Here is a 22464-nt window from a genome sequence, read left to right as displayed (position 1 = left end):
CTGTTTACATAGCTACAATTCCTGCTGTTTAGTAATTGAGCCAAAAGAGATGAAAGATCACAAGTGCAAGGCACAGACACGCAATCAATTAATTTGTAGTAACTGTTGTTTACTGTTTTCTGAGGCATCTTATACTGTCATCCTTCCTGGTGGTACAGAGAAAAAGGACTTAAATTAACTTCTATACAAAAGTTTGTCACAAGACACAAGAGTCAGCTGCCCAGGAGAAATCCCAGAGCCTCTGTGAATTACAAACTCTGCTACAAGAAGAAACACTTTTTTCGTACCTCTTTTTTTCAAGACAGGTTTCTTGTACACAGATGCCATTGTTATAGAATGTTAGTGTTGATTGAGAGAGATATGCAAAAAGGCAAATTTTATGCTCATTAGTCTAATCTTTAGAACCTGGGCTCACTGTTTTGGGTGCCATGAACAACACTCATAAATTTTACAGGTCTATTAACATTTTTACCTTGTGGTAAAAAAGCCAACAAAATAAAACATTTCTCTTCATCAACCCTTCAAGAACAGGGAAAGAGTTGCTCAAAACAGAAAGTAACTCCATGTACCAAAATACACCAGTAAAAAATTTTGAATTATGGTACTTATGTCTTAAATGTCTCATTATGGTCATTCCAGGGTCTAACAACATGGCAGAAAAACAGCACCCTTTGGAATAGGATGGGTGCCTTTTCTTTTGAGCCATGGAGCAAGGGCATGAGTAGCTGATGTTCTGCCCAAAATGTCAGGTGTGTTTTGAAGGTGAGTCCCTTAGGTGGTGGCACATCTAGTGAGTCTAACAATTTGAAGGTGATGAGGAGTTTCAGGGTCAGTGGATGGGATGTTTGGTTTTATCCATTTCTGAGGTCCCACACTTTGCTTGCTATACCAGCAGTTACACTGTGCATTTCAATTTTTAAATTGTCCTTCTGTTACTCATATCTTCCTCCTCTGACAACCTCATTAGCACTAACAGCCTTCTGTAGACAGACAACACTATAAATAATAATGCCTATCAGTGAACAGGTAGTAAGAAAGTTTTAATAAATCAACTGAGAAAGAATATGTTAATAAAGCAGGCTACTAATTCCAGAGTGCTTGTGCCTCTTGTCAACTACATCCAAGTACCATTAAAAAAGTGCTTGAAGTATACCTTTAGTACTTCACTTCAACTCTAATAACTCAGATTAAATGCTTAATTGGAAAAATATCTGCTTTATCAGATTCAATAGTAGGCACTGGCATTCAGGAATGTCAGAACAGAATACAGGTAACTGTATGTAAGAACTCTCACCAAGAAAAGGAAAAACTCCATCCTGGGAGACTGAAAAGATGCCATTCTCCATAGGAGCACAGCCTGTCTGGCAAGTCAGCTGGCCTTCCCACGGACCAAGTGCCTTTTGCCAGTGCAATAAGGACTGATCTACCTGATTAGGAACCAGGTATGACAGACATAAAAGTCACAGTTAACTCTGGGCAGCTGTGAAACGCATACAGTGCAACAGTAAATGCAGGGGAGGAGGTCCTTCTTGGACTGTTGTTCCAAGTCCAGGATTTCCAGGTGCACTCCGTTCCAAAAGCTTAAGGTATGAAGCTCTTCCTCATACACTGGTTTCCCTTTCCTTCCAGGAAATGCTATATATTGACATTTGTTGTCAACAAGTTCGATAGTAGCTTGATGTCTAGTTTACACCACTGCTGCAACGTGCGTGCATGAAGGGGATTTCTTGGACTATTTATGCATTTCATGGTGTCCTGTGCTTGTGGTATCAAAGCCCACAGACAACCTCAGAGTACATTCAGGTTACCTGATTTAGCTCACAACTCCTGCATTTGAGCTTAAAAGCATAAGCCTTTAACTGCACACAAAAGCCAAGTAGGCATCCAGCACCTTAGACTCAATGGAAACCAACAGCCTTCTTACCAAGTAATAATAATTTGTAACCAAGGGGCAAAAGGTGAGTATCCTAATAAACCCACCACAGTGAATAGAAAATCTCATTTGATTGGAAGACCAGGATGAACACCAAATAAAAAGTAATCATCACCAGCTAACATTGCTGCCAGCCTTATATGAACAACTCTTGGTTTCCTACATACACTACAATAAGTGTATCCCATCCTAGCCTGACACTGCTGATGCTTCACAAAACAGTTTCCATTGCACACTGCCATGCAAATCTGACACGCCTTAGTTTTCTCAGACCTGGAGAAACAAGTTTTTCCTATTAACGAGCGCTTCAAATCAAACTAGAAGAGACTTCAACAACATAGAAAATGTCACTTTTTTTTTTTTTGTAATTTTTTTGATCAATTCACCCCACTCTCAGTCATCATCCATTATAAACCAAAAGCTACTTCCACCTCCTCTGTTCTTGCAGAAAAACAACAAAAGGAAGCATTCTTAGCATTCAGTGGAAAGTTACCACAGTTAAGGAGTGCAGTCACAGAGCTTAAGATTTAGAGTCAGAATCCAGAAGGGAAGGGAGTAGGGGAGGAGGCTCTCAAAGAATTTTATCAGCCACAGAATTGAGGCAAAAAAAGCAGCCAAGAAATCATCTAGTGCCTATCATAGGCCATAAATATCTTCCAGATTTTTCAGCAATTAGCTTGGCAGCCTAATGAGAACAATTGTGCCGTATTTGAATTTGGAACATGTTGAATTTCACCTTTGAATCACACGATCAGGTTATTGTTTGCTAGATGGTAGCCGTGAGCACAGTTTTCCAGCAGAGGTGAACTACAATCCATTCATTCCTTAATCTGAGTGGTGATAACCAAAACACAAGTTCCTGAGGTTAATCAATATTTACACAGTGTTAGTCATTTATCTGCAAAGGCATTAGAGTGTTTCCTTAACAGTGGCACTTCAAAGGGGCCTAGTCAGGATAAGTCTCCCTTTCACCAGGTACTAACACCTCTAGAGTGCTGGACTCAAGCACTAAAGAAGTTAGCAAGGTTTTATACTGCATGGTTTTAAGAGTGGACAAGTCATGATCTGCAAGGTAGTTTGGTTTAGGTGGTGGTGGTGGTGTTGGGGAGGGAGCATTTACAGTGCTGCTCACTTCTTGCAATCTGGATGTGTTTGTTAGTCCCTGCATTTTGCCAAACATGGAAAATGCAGCCTGTGTAGCTTGTAGTAGTGGAGGACTGCTTTTGTGCTCTCTCTTGGAAAGACTAAGGAAAACAGAACACAGTGTGGGCTGGGCCACTATTACAGTGGAACAGAAAGATCTTTCTTGTGAAAAGCTTCTGAACCTAAATCTGCCTTATCATAATAAGCATCTACCTGAAAGGTAAGGTAGGCCTTGTCATGAAGTAGGAAATGTGGTTTGCAGTGATGCACCCAGTGCTGCTGCTAAAGATGACACCTCTGAAGTATCAAGGAGGGAATTGTATACAATGGAACAAGACCAGTAAAGACTCACTTCACTACAGACATCCAAGCAAGGATCACAGCCCAGCACGGTTGTTTTGCACAAGGTTGTCAGCTTTTGTCAAATGATAAACAGCCTTGTGTGGACAGAGAATCATTCTGGAGGGAATAACACCCACCATCAATTACAGTAATAGTTTCATAGTCTCTGTTAGCTAAAACATTTATTTTTCTCCCCAATTTCCTTCAGCTTCAGAGATATAAACCATGCATTCCAGAAGTAACAGCACCGAAAGCCCAACCAGACCAAAGCTGAACCAGCCAAGGGCAAAACACCACCACGAAGAAGCAGCTGGTTACAGTGGGAAAGGAAACACACAAACACAGGAGAAAGAGAAGGATGATGTAGCCCAAGCCAGTCCTATCCTGAGAAGTCCAAAGGCAGAGAAAAAACAAAAAAGTTCTGTCAAGAAAAGGGATGATCTCTCTCGTGATGACTTGTTATTTCTTCTCAGTGTCCTCGAGGGTGAATTACAGGTAATGTATTATCCTACTTTATATTACAAATTATAAGACACTCCACCCTCCACCCCCATTCCCCCCTCCATGACAAACACATGCTGCTTTTATGTTAAAGAAACACCTTACACAGTCTCATACAGGACAAAAATAAACTGTAGCACACAAAAAGATCCCAACATTATAGCTATTATAGCTATCAGACAGGAAACATGATCTTTATATCACAAGTAACTCTCAAAGGAGACTACTCATAAAACTTTCTAGTTGTGCTGCCTCATTCTAAGTATCCTGAATGCAAAGTATTTGTCATTGTATGGCTGATATAGGGAACATATTACAGATCTTAAGATATTTTACTTAATTATGTCTTATCTTCCCGCTCCTATGAAGTCATGAGCTTTACTGCCTCTGAAACAGTATATGCCACTTCACAAAAAGTAACTAATTTAATAGTATTTCTAACACTTTTTGCTAGTAAAATCAAAATAGCCATTTTATTTCCCACAATAAAAAGCAAAAGTGTTACATGCAACTTAGTCCACAAGTTACTGGGTTTTAAGAGTGAGCATTTTTCTACCTAGAAAAGGAACCATCTGTCAAGTGGTAAATGATGCCTAACCTGGTCAAATGTAATTTCAGGAAGTAGGAACCAGATTTCCAGTGAGCAGGGAAAATACTTCTGTGGCAGGCTTATTGCACAAAAGCAGTGACTTTAAAATTACTCACAAGCAGAGAAAAAAAGCAAACTGGCCAAAGTGGCCTAAATGGGTGTAGCACACTGTGTCAGAGTTTATTACTCAGACACTACCTGGGTAGTTCTATTCTTAACATATGTGTGTATGTTTATATAATATTACAGACATGCTTAACAGAACACACGTGGTATGAATATTTAATAGCTGCACCAACCTTTGAGGGTAGATCCAAGGCAAACTTCTACAGATTGTTTCGTTATGCTAGCAGAACAATTTCCATGTTTGCAAAACATTTCTCTCCTGCCCACTTGGCCTTTCTTAATTTAGGTTAAAATTCAGATGTCACACATTTTTATATATTTATATATTATACACACACTCTTCATTACATGTGCATCATATGAATATAAAAATATAAATATATACACACACACACACATGCACTTCAAATAAGGTTTAAAGCTGGAATAATGAAATGAGAAACTGGAAAACAATGAGCCTGACATGAACATTTAAAATCACATCTGAAATTTAAAAAGAAGCAGCACTATGAAGGAGAAGGAAGTAATCTTTTATCTCCTATTTTCAACCTCCAGTAATGCCAAGTCAAATTGCTGAATGTCAGCTGTTAATTGAACCATAATTAAGCTTCTAATTTCTTTCCAAATTCCAGAACATTCAGGGTGTACAAAGATCACTCTTCTATTTTTTTCTGCAATGCTTAGGATGAAAAATAGACTTTAATACTTTAACATTTGTTTAAACAGTCATAAATGGGGATACAGAAGTCTTCTAGCCAAAAGGAGTCAGACTAAAAAGTGTTGCCCTCCCCTGGTATATCCTTCTCTTTGATTTGCTTCCTTCCTCTTCTATCCTTCTAGGATTAGCACATACTTGTTTTTCACTGAGATAATTGCAGACAATGGATGTCTGAGACAGTTCACATAGTTTGCATCACTGCAATGGAGGCAGGGGGCAACCTTCCCCACCAGAGGATGCAGAGTGAGGGAAAAAACCTGAGAGGGACACGCCTGTAGTGGGTTTAAACTACAGGAGCCATCTACACCCAAAACAAATAGAATGTTCTACACATTGAGGCTTCAAGAAACATCCCATCACCCTGCACTAACAAGTCAATTTCTAATACCACAAGGCAAACTTTGCCCTGAAACTGTCTTGTGAATGCTACACACTGGTCCAGAAACAGCAAAATTATCTAATCATTAAAGAAATAATTAAGTTTTGATGAAGGGTCTGAAGATCTTGGAGTTTATGTTGAACTAATAAAATACAAAGAACCAATACTTCCCTCATGCTTTTCAACTGTCTTCACATTACTGACTGTTTTGAAGCACTTTACAAACTCAGTATAATTTTAGAAGTTTTTCAATTTTCTTAGTATCAAAAGCGGAGAGCTAACCTGTAAATGTATATTTACAGTTTAACAAGATAAAGCCTTACTTTGTGTTTCTGCAGGCTCAAGATGAAGTCATAGGAGTACTTAAGGCTGAAAAAATTGACTTAGCTTTGCTTGAAGCACAGTATGGCTTTGTTACTCCCAAGAAGGTGTTAGAGGCACTCCAGCGAGATGCTATTCAAACAAAGGCTGAGCAATGGCAAGAAGATATCTATGAAAAGCCTATGGGAGAGGTAAGAATGAGTAATTGATATTTAACCATAGTTCCCACCAAATTCAACAGAAAATCTCTCACCCACTGCTGGGGAAGGTGACAAATGAGCTCTAAATCTGGAATGGAACATGAGTGTAAGTGGGAGCAGAACACAGCCTGGGGGTCCAGCTGGGACCTGAATCAGCTGGGACCTCACACTGCAGACTGGGGGCTTTACACATCAACAGATTTTGTCTCTTTCAAACAATCTTCGTTTTCTTCTTCCCTCTTCCCGTTATCCACATTCCCGGCCCATACAAGCAGAAACCTCGCCAGTCCCCATTTATCTCATGGAAGACCATCTTAGCAGTGGCTGCAGGGGCCCATCCAGCAGCAGTGACACAGCTGTGCACCTCTGCATATCCCTACTCCCATTAATTTGGGAGCAGTCATGGGGATACCTCCTTGGTCTGCAGAGTTACTGTAATGAGCCAGCATTAGAAACTTCATCCAGGCAGAAATCTACTATTCTCACATTATACCTAAGTAACCTTTAGTTTAATTACACTGCTGCAGCAGCTGCCATACTTTCTGAACAATGTTATCTGATTAATTTCTGCCCTGCCATGCAAATCACTGGATATTAAACCTTCTTCACATCAGATTGTGTTTTTTTATCCCAGGTAGTTGTCTGCAATTCAGATAAATGTTTTTAACATACTGCTCAGTACAGATAAACATCAGAAAATAAAAGCAGAAATTAAGAATAAAATTCTCCTACCAAGTGTTTTTTGAACAGAAATGTACCTAAGGATACAGAGATCATTCCAGACAAAGTTATGTCAGGCAAAAGGTCAGCTCTCATTTCAGAAGCTCAAAGGTTAAAACCTCTGGATATAATCTGAAACAGATAAAGTTCATCTGTGAATCTTAATTTATTCTAGACCATTGTGGTATTATGTCACAGAAACTTTGAGCACAAATGGAAATTATTTGAGGAGAAGTCCAAAACAGCTTGAAAACATAAGCTCAGCCTGTTACTTTACGTAAGCTTATATACACTCTTTCCTTCTCAATGGAAGAAAAATAATTCCTAGCACTGCTGGATTTGGCAGTTTCAAAGGGCAAAGGTAAACATCCCGAGAGCAACTGAAGGCTAGAAGGACCACTGCCACTTCTTGGTCTTGGTAAAACAAAGGATAATGTAATAGGTAGGCATTCCACAATTTCAGTTTCAAAATTCCCTTGAATTATGTAATCAATTCATTTTGTTGTGCTGTTTATTTTTTTGGGGTTTTGAGTTGTTTTTTTTAGGGGGGGGGGGGGTGGGGGGAGGGTTTATCTTTTTTTGTATTTTTAAAACACATCTAAAGACAAAAGGAAAGGTGGAACCAGCCACAAAGTCCAGGAACAGACCATTTAAATTCCCCACTTTGCTACTAAGACAATGTACCTTTGCATCTGTGTGTGCATCTCACCCTTGAGAGTTTTGCCTAGTAGCTCTGAACACAGAGAACCTTCCCAAAACTCAAGTGAAATTACAATTAATTTCAGAAGGCAACTGTAAGATTTCCAGTCCTTTACCATTCTCTCACAAGTCTCTTACCTATTCTAAATATAAAGTTTCTTGGCAAATTTGATTAAGAATGCAGTGGGAAAATTGGTGACTGGACAACCTTACTCGTTGGGAACAGGATTCACAGGTGAAGAAATGCAACAAATTAGAAAGCAGTATTAATACATCTTGCTCTGCAAAACCTATGAGAAGTGTGAGAGATCGAAACCATTTCTTCTCTACTACTCTTCTACTACTTTGAGAGCTCCTCTAAAAGACATGAAATGAGAGGAAAGCCTGCATTTTGCATCCATCAAGGATAACTAAAAATTGAATCAATTTTTGAAATCCCATTGCCAATCACCTTGGGGAAATATGCACCCTGTCAGTATTTTAACAAAGTCTATCTCATCATGCCCTCACAACATCTACTAAGTATTGGTCTAAACTTCCCAAGGAGCACAGCTGTTGGGCACCAATAAGTCAGTCACAGGAAGAGACTGAACAACAGTGCTCACAAGGTGGCATTCAGAAGACCACCAATGTATCTGTGTGGAAATTTGGCTTAGCTAGGGCTGAAAATGGCAAGGGAAGAAGTGCTCCCATAACCTCTGGTAATCCTAAACAGATTTAGGATTATATATATACTATTATATATATACTATTATATATATATATATATATATATATATATATATATATATATATATAATGTTTCTAAATATACATTTATAAACAATAACTAAGAGAATATTATTAAAAGGAATAATATTACACTGAATTTAGGATAAAAAATACAACTACTCTGATTTTCTTCTAGCACATCATCAAACACAAAACAACCTAAAAAGAGAAAGATGAAGAGCTCAGTTCTGATGTAATGGATATGAGATATAGCGTCCTAGTTTGACTTTAGTCAAGAGTTAGTGGCAAAATGTAGTTAAACTATTAAATTCATATGAATTTTTAGCTTGCTCAAGTATTCACAGTTATGTAAGGCTATGCCTCTGATTTTCCATTGTATTGTACAGCATGTTCAAGTATTAATTCTAGCAAAAAGCCCATATGGTTAGCAAGAACAAAACAACAAATCATTTAATTAAGATTTTATCTCTTTAATTTTCAACAGAAGACATTTATACTGCTGCTTATTAGTGCTCTGTGGTTTTTAGCAGGCTGAGTTAACTTGTGTGCATGCATATAAATTGATATTTCTGCATGGGCAGATCTTGCATTTGGCCAGAGCAATCTGAGGAACTGTTGCAGACACTTCTGTGGGAGGATCTCACACCAGCAGGGGTTCACACGACTTTTCTCTTCTCTGCTGGATGTGGGAGTCAGCCACAAGATCTCACAGGGAAAATACAAGAGTTAAATTTGCTCTCCAGGGAGGTGCCCTTATCTTGCCAAGGGACACATCATTTTCTCAACAAACCACACGGAAGTGCAGCAACCCAGTCCCAGGCTCAGCTCTGTGTGGTCATGCAGTGAGGGAATGGTGTTCTGCACAGGGACACAACTGCCAGCAAGGCCACATGCCCATTCCTGTTACATATCTCACATGCAGATCTCAAGCGGGTGCATTGTGATGTAGGATTGCTGTCCCTCCAGTCCTCTCCTTTATGACCCACCTGTACCAGGAAACAGCCCCAGCACTTCTACCCTTCCCTCCCGAGCTCACACTCTCCACCTTGTTCCCAGCCACAACAGCAAAATGCTCACAGTAGAAATGATTTGACACCATGCTTAAGAGAAACAGAAATGCATCTTCTGGTCCCAGCAATAGAAGAAAACTGCAACATACAAACCACTTTAATACAGCATCATATTTACTTTTCTCTTACTCTTTCATGTGAGCAGATCTCCCCAAGGCACTATTCTTTTTCCCATTTAAAATTCTTTGTTCCAATTCCCTGCCTTGAATACACACTTCACCCATCCCAAACACCTTCTTGTAATTCAAAATCTTGTAATCTCAACAGTGACAAATATGCTACTGTGAAGTGTAAAGTACAGAGAGCTGCAAAACAAAACCCTGGAATTAATAACTTTTATTTTTGCATATATGCTGCTTAGACTACTGCTTGAATGAATCTCCTGTAGCCATTAAACAAGTACTCTAGAGCAAACAAAATATACAGAACATATAAAACCCTTCTGCAGGTCCCACATCCTTTGCATCAAACGATGCAAGAAGCAGGACCTGGTTAATGTTGCTTGGCTGATGACTAACCCTCATCTCAATCAAGCATTTATATGTTCGGAAACAGGATTATCTCATTTATGATCAGCTTGTAGCCAGAAATGTCAGTGCTTTCTTAAGACAGCAATTTACATATCCCCTCAGATTTTTACATATACTGTAAAAGTGGTGGTCCAATCCACATAAATGCCTTTAATTTCTTCACCCCATCCATGCAGCCTGCTTGACTTCACACTGAGGGCTGAGACCAGCAGGCACTCATGGAAAGCTGTTGCCCAGTTCAAATCATAAACAGAGCCATAGTTGCAAGCAGCACTGCATCAGAACTTTATCAAAAATCAGGAGCCTGACTGCTTTCTGACAACAGTTTATATTCACCTGACTGCATCATCTTTAAAACAACAAGGATTAGAAACTTAGGCAATGGCACTTCAAGTATCTGTAACACCTGTTCCAAAAACCCCTCTGAAATTTTGGGTGGTGGGGTGGGGGGAAGATTGATAAAACTTATCTTTCTGGTAAGTTAGAAGCTAAACAACAGATTTCAATTTTTAAAATTTCCACTTCTGGTAAAATAAGGGAGAGTGTGAAGAAATTAAAACGGACAGTTTTCCTCAACCTGACCTTTTAAGGCAATCCAGTCTTCAACTGCTTTGAAAGATAGAGAAAGCACAGCCAAAAGATTCCTGTATAAGGCGACTCTTGCTCACTAAGAGAGATTGCATATGCAAGGGTTTAGGTAAGAAATGTTTTTCCAGGGGAGGTCCTGCTTCAAGATCGTGATTCCAGAAAGTATTCACCTTGCTAGGGTAAAGCATACAAATTATCAGTGAACAAGATAAAAAAAAAAAAATCTTAATGATCTGCTGTAAGAGCATCACAAAATAGCACCAAAATAAATAATCACAGGTTTCTTCATATTTCTTGATCATGCAGGAAACAAGTTCAGCTATGTTACAACAGAAAAGACTCTAATGCCATAAGTAGAAAGTGCAGGAAGTTTTAAAAAATGGTTCACTTTTTTTTGGAATATTTTTGACTCAAATAATTTTCAGAGCTTTGACAATAGCTCATTTTTCTTCATTCATAGCAGTGTCAACAAAGGGTTAATAATAATTTAGGAGGAACATAAGATAATACATATAGCTTTAAAAGAAGCTGAGATAAGTAGAAGGACAGTTGGAAACTTAAGCAGAACTGAGGATATCCTCATTCAAGAAACTCATGTTTAGGAATTCTGGCTCTCCCTGTCACCATTTCTACTGGCCAAACTGTGAATAAACATGAGGAAAAGATAATTAATCATACTCCCTGGAATTAAATTATCCAAAACAAGCAGTGGCCCTAAGAATCTGAAACCCCAGTGCTTCTTGTGGCACATATAATTCCTTGTGGGGGAAACATCAGAGAACCAGAACTAGCTTTGCTTCCCACACTACCCATTTGTGAATTCTTTCCTATTAATAGAGTGAAACACTACAATCAGATTGACATACTAGAATAGACTGTGGTTAAAGGGAGGCACTGGGCTGTGAGCTCAAAATTTCTCTTTTTCAAAAAGGACACGAGGATTCCTGTGTTGAAGTCTCTGATGGGGAACAAGCAGGGAACAATGTTGCTCACAAATACAGACTCTTCCCAGATCTTTTGATGGCCTCCAGTGATCCTCCCTGAAAATTCAACTAGATCAGTAATTCCTAAGGAGGAAAACCACTCACGGTTTCACACACACACTCGCACAACTCGGTCACATACTGAATTCAAAATTGAAACAGAACCCTCAGAATCACAGTTTTCTGTTTAAGTTTGTGGTGTTATTTTAACAGCATAAGTCTAGTGAACGGTTATGCCAATACCTCTGTGGTTTAGAAAAATTAAAAATTATTGCCAAAAGCTAAAATAGACAATTTATATAAAAATATCACCATATAGTAATATTTAGAAAAATTGGAAATTCTTCACTGAAAGGGTGGTCAGGCATTGGAATAGGCTGCCCAGGGAGGTGATAGAGTCACCATTCCTGAATGTGTTCAAAAAATGACTGGGCATGGCACTTAGTGCTATGGTTTAGTTGGCATGATGGTGTTTGGCCAAAAATTTGACTTGATGATCTTGGAGGTCTTTTCCAACCTTAATGATTCTGATAAGCAGAAATCCTTCAGGAAGGGAGGGGAATTTTATGCTCAAACCGTGCTATAAAGGTGCCATATGAAAGAGAAAGACCTCAAGAAGACATGCAATATAAGGAACATAACAGGAAATGCACTAAAAAGAAATACTTTTAACCATTAAAAAATTCAGCACTTACTTATTCCAGAAACCCAGAGCCATAGTCAAAGTAAGCACAAGAGACAGTGCTCTTGGCACAACCATGCATTTACTGTGAAACCAGAAAACTGCTTCTGGATCTACTTCAGAAAAACAATTTAATGCTCTTATTTCCTAGGTAGCTATAAGTGAGGCAGCTATCTCTATTCAACCAAAAGTCAGTCATCCACTGTATGAAGCACTGGGTGATGCTTCTTCTGCCAAGACATCTGGTTCTCTACCACAGTGATCAATGAGAAAAGCACAACCCTGGAAATAGTAACTGCTAATTAGCTAAAAGAAGTTGAGGATGCCTCATGCCAGGAGGAGGAAAGGAAGGTGACTAAGGGTCCTGAAAAACATTACCTTATTTTTCTAATTTGTTGGGATTAGACTGACAGAATTAAACTGATACCAGATGACTTTGTTACTAGGCTTACTATTATTATTATTATTAAGTTGCACTAATGAAAGCCCAAGAAAGCAAAAGTTTCAAAATACTTCAGGAGTTTTTCCTTTTTTTTTTTTTTTTGCAGCTTGATAAAGTTGTAGAGAAACAGAAAGAAGTTCACAGAAGAATGCTAGAACAATTTCTTATGGTAGAAAAAGCACACAGACAGACACTGTATGAACTAGAGGAAGAGAAGAGGAAGCACAGCAAATACATGGAAAAAAGTGATGAGTTTACAAACTTACTGGAACAAGAATGTGAAAGGTAAGGTTACCTCTTACCGTAGTACTAAGTAGTATGTACAATTTAACATCTAAGAATCTCTGCTTTCTTATTTGCATCAACTAAAAATCAGACATATTTGTGGAATTGTATTTTGAGAGTTGAGCTGTGCAAACATGACTGATGTTATGTTAGTTATGACATAATATTATGACTTCTAACAAACAATAATGTCTACATCTCCATCAGCCAGCAAGGTAGGTCAAACAGTTGGCAGATTTTTCAGCACTGCTGCAGGATCTGGGATGTTACACTGCAAAAATACAGGGAGTCATGCAGATGTATGATGTTATAACCAACAGGAAGCAGGTGAACCTTTCAGTGTGATTGAGAAGCTTGGTACACACTATAGTATGTAAGGAACAGAACACATCATCAGGCATGCAGCCTTTCATGGCAGAAGAAAACGATATGAGGAAAAGGAGATATTCGGACAAAACACAGAAATACATAGAGAGAAAGCAAAGACAGAGGATAATTTCCAGAAAGCTTTTAAAGTAAGAATGACAAAGGTCTCACATCAGGATTGGCATAAAACTCATAAAAACAGCTTTATTTTTAAGAGTAACCTAAAAGTGCTACAGCTTGTTTAAGCAGCATTACAGTTTCAACACCAATTCTCAGAAGAATTAAGAAGCATTCAATGTTATTTACTGCCTATAGAAGAAGTCACTTTATACTGTGACTTCTCTGAATCTTGAATAAAACTGAACACATTGTAAGGAAAAAAAAATAAAAATCAAATAACATTTCCTATTCCCTGTGTAGCTAGCCCAGAAGATAGGAGAATATTGTCTCAGTTTCCTTTCGCTTAGGAACAGATGGAAATGTTTGGGTGTGAGAACGTCAAGCCTATTCTAAACTCTCATTATGCATAGATAATTCTTCCTTTGCTTGGCCTGTGTAACATCATGTCCTATGTATTCTGGCAGCACTTACCCTGTGTGCTGCACCTCTCTCCTGCACATCTATCAAAGGCAGTACACGAGCACACAGCCGGATTTACGGCTCGCAGCTACAGAGGCTGGGGAAGAAAACATTTTGCTTCTCAGAAAAATGGGTGCAGATGCAGGCAAGCCTAGGCACACTGAGAAAAGGACATACTAGGAACTGTTCTTGGGAATGATCATCAATCAGGAACCAAACCCTGAGATCAAGGGAAGTTTTCATCTCTGCTGTTTTCCCCTCAAAATCTGAGACATCTCTCAGAGACAGAGCTTGACAACTCCACTTGCTAGGAGTGGCAAAATGTTACATCAGACAATGTGCTCACACTGGGGAAAGACTGAGGAAAAGACTGAGCATTGGAGTATTTTTTTTAAACAGGATAGACATGGGATTAAAACTCTCTTCCCTGTCTCTCCTCTATATCCCTCTATTCCTCCCCCTCTGCCTTACCTTTGTTCCCATTCCCAAGAAGACTGAAAAGCATTTACCACTATTGTCTGCTACTTTTAGTCAAGTTGCCTGGAAAATGGTGGGAAGAGGGGGAATGCTGAGGTGCTTAAAGAGCCCTTAGAGGATACAATAATAGATTTCAGATTAAGTCTTTTTTTTTTTTTTTTTTTTTTTTTTTGAGGATGTATTTTATGTGGAAAACCTTAAGGGGGTATGATGTCACTTGTTGAGCTAATTCCAAATTGTTTGCCAAGTAATGTCACCATCAAGATCTCCACACAGTTGCCTGCCATAACAGAAAAAAACCCACAAAAAAACCCCACAACCAAAAAAACAGTCACCAAGTTAAGATACAGCTCTTCTTACATGAGCCTGTTTGACATGGCAAAGTGACCTTTTCTTCCACTTCAAAATTCTTACTCTAATTTTCATTTTCTCAGGATGCAAACTTTGCATTTGGATTAAGAACAAATAGAACTCTATGAAATGTTTCACACATAAAGCAATGACATGAGTTTTTGCTTACCCCCAATACAAGTGAAAAAAAGCAGGCAATATTCACTGATTACCTTATTTTTTTTTAGCCAGAAGCAATATCCTTTTCTATATGATGAATATATAGCATTCCAAACAGTATTTCAAGTTCAAAGCAAAATCCCTGACTTTCAATTAACCAAAGATGTGCCTTGCTTTTATCAAAAAGCAAGACTACAGTATATGCTAAAAATATCCTTGGAGGTATACAGTATATACAAGCCAAAGAAGGTACATAAATAATACTTAACTATGTGATCAAGACAAAAAAAACTTAGATGTTATGAGACAGTGATGCTGAGATTCTGAAAACTACTTTTTATGGCAAGAACAAAGAAATTATTAGTTAGATTCAAGTCTTACAAGCTGTTCTGGATATATTTTCAAATAAGGCAGAAAGAAAGCACTTCCTCTCTCTTGCCTGTGTGCTCAGGAGAAACAGAACTGAAGAATTTTCAAATGAAAATTTTAGTGATTAATTTATCAGATGATCATGTTTTACATAAACTAGACAACCCTTCACCTCTACAGCCTTTATAATGCTTCATGCCCTTCATTGATGGCATCTCTCATTGAAAGAGTTAATGTCTGGATTGTGTAAAATGTAAGAGCCTTCAATGGCTTAGTAAAAGCTCTTGATCTTAACATTCAAGAATTTGACTTTACAGTAAGGCAAAAAGACTGTCCTCAGTAATTGTACATTGTCATATTTGGGAGGTTAATAAGCTCCTGACAGGACAAGTGAAAACTTTCTATATATGAAAACCAGACTAGCAATCAATGTTAACCCTTTAGGCATTTCAAGATTTTTTCTTGTTGCCAGCCAAAAACGAATCCTCCACAGTCCTGCTGTAGTTCAAAGACCAATCTTCAAACTGAACAGTCTCAGTCTTCACTACAGACTTTTAGCAGAAAAGAGTAAAACTAAACTACTGTCATTGTAGTGATTCTTCTTCAGCCACACTTTTAAAGAATGGGGCCTTTAACAAGCCACAAGCCTGACAAACCCCAGTCATATGAGGAAAAGTTCTGTGGAGAAAGAGAGGCCAATGGACAACTGGATAGGTCTTTCCTGCACTTCAACATGAATGATTCTGTGTGTGTGTGTGGAGACCAGACAGGAACACCAAGACAAACAACTTGTGCATAGTAGTGCAGTGGACAAGTCAACTGGAGTCCAGAAGGGAAAAATCTGTTGTATTGCTAGACCTTAAATAAACAGCAGCACCAAAGTTCAGAGGAATTTAAAACATAGTAAGTCCAGAAGCTGTATACACAGATGACTAGCTGCACCTGAAGAATCATGCCATAATACTACTGGCCTTGTTCAAAAGCTCCGGCATTTTAAGGGGTTGGAAGATGGAGAGCAGGATTAAGGACTATGAAGAATACTTACTTTACACTCTGATGCAGAGTCCATCGTATCTTCCTGAGGATGTCTGCATTTGTCCAAAATCACTTATCCACATTCCATATTTTTGCAGCACAGTGAAATAATAAAGCTGCTCTTTTAGAAAACATTTTACAAGGGTAGAATACAAAACTAAAAGGTTTTCCAGATATGCATGTTCCCAGTTTGAAAATACATGCCATATGTATACAAGTATTTATGCATATACACAGTACTCTCCATCTCACACATTAAAAAGAAAAAAACAAACAAAAGAACAAAATAGTAGAATGCTTAGCACTTACACAGTCCTTTTCCACTGCATATCTCAAGGAGTTTTAAATATTATCTAAGCACAGCTATTTCCCATTTACTGAAAGGTATGAGGAAAATAAATCAATCACAGGTACCTGAGAGTTAAACTGGATGAAAGGAAGAAATGTTCCAATGTGTAGGTGTATTCCACCTTCAAACTTTGCATATTCTATACAAACTCTCAACTATATAAAGGTAAAGCTTTATTATGAAGATATATCCATTAAGAGTTGAATGTTATTCAACAAAATAGGGATAAAAAGGAGCTCGCTGATAAGCAATGTAATTTTTAAAGGCAGTTATAATAAATTTTGCTCATGGAATTCCAATATGAGCACAGAATTCTGCATTTGGTATAGAAGGAATTAATAAGATCTTAAGGTTAAGGATCATCTACTAATATGAGGGTCTTTTTCCACGAAACCTAATCTGCAGAAGTCTCACACCTGTAATCTTTCTCATCTAACAAAACATCACAAAACACTGCTTTTTGCTCCAGCTGCTACCACCCTCACTGTCAGTCAGTTAATACAGCAACCTGTTGAGTGATACAGGTTGCAACTGTCTCTGGAGGCCTCCAGCACAAGCTGCTGAGTGCAGGGCTAACCTCACAGTGACAGCAGGTTGCTCAGATCCTTGTCCAGCTGGCTACTGAAGATCCCCAAAGTCAGTGACTGTGCTGGCTGCCTGGACTCCTGATGCAAACTCAGGCATCTTCACCACAAGACCCGTTCCCTCAGTTTCATTGTAGGCATTATTCTGGTCTGGCTTCTGCACCATGTTCTACTAAAACTGCTCTCAAAAAAAGCTTAATAACATCTCTTTTGGAAAAGCTCTGAACTTAATCCATATTCACTTTCTCTGATGATTTGGCTGCCTTGGGCACAAATGAACTTTCAGCACTTCCGTGCCATCTTACCGACAAGTTTCTGTGACTCCAGCTTGGGCTCTTCTCTGAATGTTCCACAGTGTACTCTGAGTTGGAAACTTACCATTGTCCACCTCTGCTCTGTTCATAGCACTCCACAAGTCTCATTCTTTATGTCTTCTCTACATCCATGCGCTCTCTGTGCTTCTCCTCACAGAAAAACAAAGTCAGGCATCATTTCTATGATGATGACTCAAAGTGTACTCCAGCCATCAACAAAACAACAAATCTCACCAAATGAGCAACCTGTCATCATTCCTAACTCCCTGAGAAGTCTTTTAACCCTCAGCCCTTGGCTTCATCCTTAAAATTCTCTATTACCTCCATTCTTAAAACTGGGGTACCTACTTGTTAATCTGTCTGTTGTACCTGGACCCATTTTTACCTGAGCCTTCCTACATTGCAGTTGCACAAATTCTTGTTCATAACACTTCCAAAAAAAATCTAATTGAAAAAAAAGAAACAAACAAGCCAAACACACACCCAAATAAGCCAAACACATCTTTCTGTACTTCCAAATAATGAAAACATTTTTCAAGCCCTCACTTAAAAAATACTTTTTGATCATTTCCACATTAGCTATTTCACCCTTCTTTGTATCTTCCTTGGACGCATGCTTAATACTGAATTAAGACTAAATTTTTTTCTCTTGTTTACCTTCACAGTGCACTCTTAGACTCTAATGCAATGTTATTACATGGACTAAACATCACACTGGAACTGTACCAAAATTAAATTATATTGCAAGACTGCTCAGGGTTTGAGTTTGTAAGAAAGGTAATTTCATGAAACTGAGAACTCTAGGCAAAGTGTTTTGGGTTTATTTTAAAGTGTCAGATGAAAGTAACTGCTACCCACAGTAGAGCAAGTAAACAGTGCTTGAAATTCAGGACAGGGTATCAAGGAAAGAAGGAACCATTTTAACTAAAAAAGTGAAGTGTATTAGTTGCCAGCATAACATGCTATACTTTAATTCAAACACATTTATACATTGGAACAATTATATTTTCCATGTCCAGCTCTGGAAAATTCAATATTCTGGAAGAGTGGGTATAATTAATATTTGCTATTTTTCTTAATGAAGCCAATTAAATATTATAAGAAGCAGGACCTTATCTCTGCAGAGAGCTGCAGTAAAAATAAACACTGTCAACTTATTTATTCTACACGTGTTACCAGAGGTTTTTAATTTCGTGCACACTAAACTATTGTTGTAGATTGCATTGTACTCAAATGCAATCATTTCCTCTTAGCTTTCTGGCAATGAATTATATGTATTACATATGCTGGAGACTATGTCTTGCAAGTTGTGAAATGGATGCCAGATCTGTGTACATTTGACCTTTTTCATGGGTATCTTGTGTTCTGTAGGTGAATAAGAAAGACCCAGCACAAGCACATTAGCATTCTTATTCTACATCACACTCCAATGGGACAGTCCCACTAATAACACCACTGAGGCACGAGGAGAGACTCATGGAAGTGATGTACACAGATCAATTACCTCATGCTTGTATGTGGAAAACTATGTACTGTTGCACTACATAACTTTCAACAGATGTTGTGAAATCAAATCTTTGTCACAATTCAAGGATTTGAAGATGCTTACAACAGCCTTTGTGCATGATGGAAGATAAAAATGCTTTATCTTAAAGCAAATAAATAGAATAAATAGAATTTAGGGTTAAGATCCTAAAACTGTTAAATGAGGTCACATTATGTTCTTTTCAATGCAAAAATCCAAGAATAAATACAAATAGAAAGAGGGCTCAGCCTTAATGTAACTGAGAATTTCTAGATTGGTGATGCAATTAAATTCCACCTACTGTCATCAGCAAGGAGATGTGAGATCTAGATGACAAGCATTTCTCATAGAACTCCACTGACATTGGTGGAATGACACAGACAAACAGAGTTGTATTTAGACATTGTTTAAAATTCTGGGCACATAACATGTCTGCTCACTGTTCCCGGCACACTATCACTATTAGAAACCAATATTATCATTGCACACTTGGAGGATGGGGAGGAATAACCTTAGCTAAAGGACATTCTCCTACACTGCTCTCCTCTCTCCCCTCATGTGTGGGAAAAGAGATGCTCATTGCTCTCCCTGCAAAAGGACAAATTCTGGAAGGGACAGCTGTGGAAAGCCACCCTTTACCACCAGGGTGGTAGCCCTGGTCAGCACTTTTAACCCTCACGTCAGAACTCAAAGGGAAGGATGACCTTTCTAAGCTGGCAAGTCTCAGCATATTTATGGCTCTTGTAAATCAACACCTAAGCAGAGACCAGCATGGGCAATGAAGCACAGGCCAAATATGCTCATGTGGAGGCCCTGTCCTCAGTAACGGGGCACTCACTGCTGGCAAATAAGACTGAGTGCACCACTCCATGTGTGGCACACCATAACAAGTCCAATCATAAGCAACAATAGAAGCAGATGACTGTACCAAGACCTGTGACCAAAAAAAGTCAGGGCGCACTTCTGATTCATTGCAGGGTGGGGCTGTGAGAGAGGGAGAAATTGGAACAGGATTTTGTTACTGTAACTTTGAAAAGCAAACACACAACATCAGACAGAGAGAAAAACCCCTAAATCATTCTCCAAGACAGAAAACTTGACATTCTCATAATTTTCCAAAATAAGCCTTTGCTATGGGAAAAGATGTACTCCTGTTTGAATGTGGAGGAGGAGAAATCTCAATGAAGTTAAGATCTTTCTCGTGGCAGAAAATTTTAAGTGACTTACATGTGCTATAATTAGTTTCATATCTTAAAAACAGGCAGGAGAAAATGGCCATGAGAACTTAGAATGCAGGTCACACATCAGTTACCAAGACTTGTGATCTAAACTCAACCAAGTTTCCCATGGCATGCTGTGAGCTGCAATGCATTTATGCCCAGCTAGAAAACCTCTGGGTATTACACACACACAAATGAAAGAACCATGCATGGGAGACTGCAGCAATTTAAGAAAAATGTCTCAGCTTCAGTCTCTTGCTGAGACAGTAATTTTAAACAGAGAATAAATAAAAAGATCAGAAGCAATTTAGTTCAGATCCAGTTCAAATCTGTTAAGAACAAGAGATTACTTAAAAAATATTGCTAAAAATAAACACCCAAATCTTCTCACATGGCAATTTTGACATTCATGTACATACATTATTTTGTTTCTTGATCCTGAAATGCACATTTTAGAGCCTTTCAGAAAAACACCACAGACTGGGACAAGGTAACACAATTTAATTAGAGTCTGAAGATAAAGAATGTGAACACGTTGAAAAACTATGATCAATATTTGTACCTTTCTACTAAGAAGATTGGAAAAATGCCACCGAAATTATCTAAAACTTTGGGAAGGACATATTGAACCTCTGTTTTTATAGCAAATGGGAGTAGATACAAGAAAACCTACCAGACCATGTAGCGTCTCCCTTGCAACAGTTGTTCTCCAAACTCAGTATTGACAATTTTACTTCTCATTTCAGATGTCCATAATAGAGAAAAGTCCTAATTTCTCTAGAAATACTCTATAAAAGTTATATTGTCATAAACAAAATTATTCTTTTCTATTCATTCAATAATTAATTCTCTTTAATAGCTTAATACAGTACTTCCTCTACTGAAAGATGCTAAATACTTGGGTAAGACTGAAAAAGAACCCTAAGGCACCCCATTTTGGTAACAGAGAGATCCATAGCAGATAAAACCCTAGGAGAAGAGTTTGAGTGGGCTGCAGCAAGGTCTGCTGATCAGGATGATTCCAAATGGAGAACTGCCCACTCCCCTTCTGTGGTAGGTGTCTCTCACACCTTGGGATAAAATCTGACACAATGGCCCTTGTGAGACACAACTTGAAGGAACTCCAAAGACTAAGCAGGCAGAGAATTAATCAGTCCCTTCACACTCCCACAGAAAAGTTTATGATGGGAAACATGGTTGGTAAAAGCTGAAGCTTGCACAGACATTCTGACAAGGGAAAGCTCCAGCACTAAAGAATCTTGAACCATAACTTGATCATCAACAACAGCAACAAGCAGATAAAAAACCCAAACTCAACAGTCATGATGACTACTGAGTGATGTCAGGGGAAGTATACTGCCATAGATAACTTTTATTCCTCTCCCCTCACCAAAATAGATTAAAAGTCCAAAAGGACAATAACACTGAAATTACCCAGTTAACTGATTTATGTCTGCCAGATTTGACCTAGCATCAGTTGCCTTCTCCCAGACTCTGCCTTGGTGTTGGAGAAGGGAAACTCACTGAATCCAGAAACATGATTGTTTTAAAACATGTACCTGAGCTTGATGAGATATACCTTGCACAGGCCTGCTCTCATTCTCTGACCAAGATCCACTGAGCATCTTCAGCAGAGACAGCATCCAACTCCTCAAGGCACTGCAAAAGCACATCACTAAAGCTGCTCTTTGCCTTATTTACTTCCTTGCCAACACACCCAAGTCACACATTTTGCTAGAAATTACATGAGCTGATTAAAAATCTGCAACTTAAAATAGGGCTCTTCGCTTCTAAAAGCAGTCAAGGTCCTTGGCTTTTATATGCTACTGGAGAATTCCTTAGCCTCAGCACTTTGATTCACAGCATCTTCAAGTCATTGGGGAAAAACACATACCCCACAAACATTATCAGGTACTAAATGGTACTAAACCCTGTTTTTCTTGAACTACACCCTTCCATTTCAGTACACCATAATTGTTACCATTTCACTTGCACTTCATTACACATGATGCTAGCCTCCTTCCTCCTCATAGTCTGAACAAATCCAGAGAACCTTGTGGAAAAGGAAATAAAACCTAGTAGAAATGGACACCAAGCACCCTCCTCTCCCTTCACTCTGACTTGTTTGCTAAAAATGTCAGGGTTATCAGGAA

At 38.5% G+C, this 22464-nt stretch overlaps 2 protein-coding genes across 3 annotated transcripts in view; one reads left to right on the top strand and one right to left on the bottom strand.

Moving 5' to 3' along the window:
* Positions 1-22464, bottom strand: part of CMSS1 (cms1 ribosomal small subunit homolog) — a 218045-nt gene that overhangs the window by 134498 nt on the left and 61083 nt on the right. The window lies entirely within an intron of this gene.
* Positions 1-22464, top strand: part of FILIP1L (filamin A interacting protein 1 like) — a 183902-nt gene that overhangs the window by 103637 nt on the left and 57801 nt on the right. For both annotated transcript variants that reach the window (XM_079309418.1, XM_079309419.1), the window contains 3 exons: positions 3627-3913; positions 6070-6243; positions 12805-12983. In XM_079309418.1, coding sequence (XP_079165544.1) covers positions 3644-3913; positions 6070-6243; positions 12805-12983 — 623 coding nt within the window. In that variant the 5' untranslated portion in view covers positions 3627-3643. The remainder of the gene's footprint in view (positions 1-3626; positions 3914-6069; positions 6244-12804; positions 12984-22464) is intronic.

The sequence above is a fragment of the Erithacus rubecula genome (genome assembly GCF_903797595.1).
Source record: "Erithacus rubecula genome assembly, chromosome: 1".
Taxonomy (NCBI): Eukaryota; Metazoa; Chordata; class Aves; order Passeriformes; family Muscicapidae; genus Erithacus; species Erithacus rubecula.
Note: the sequence above shows the minus strand (reverse complement) of the source record. Positions and strands in the feature narration are given on the sequence as shown.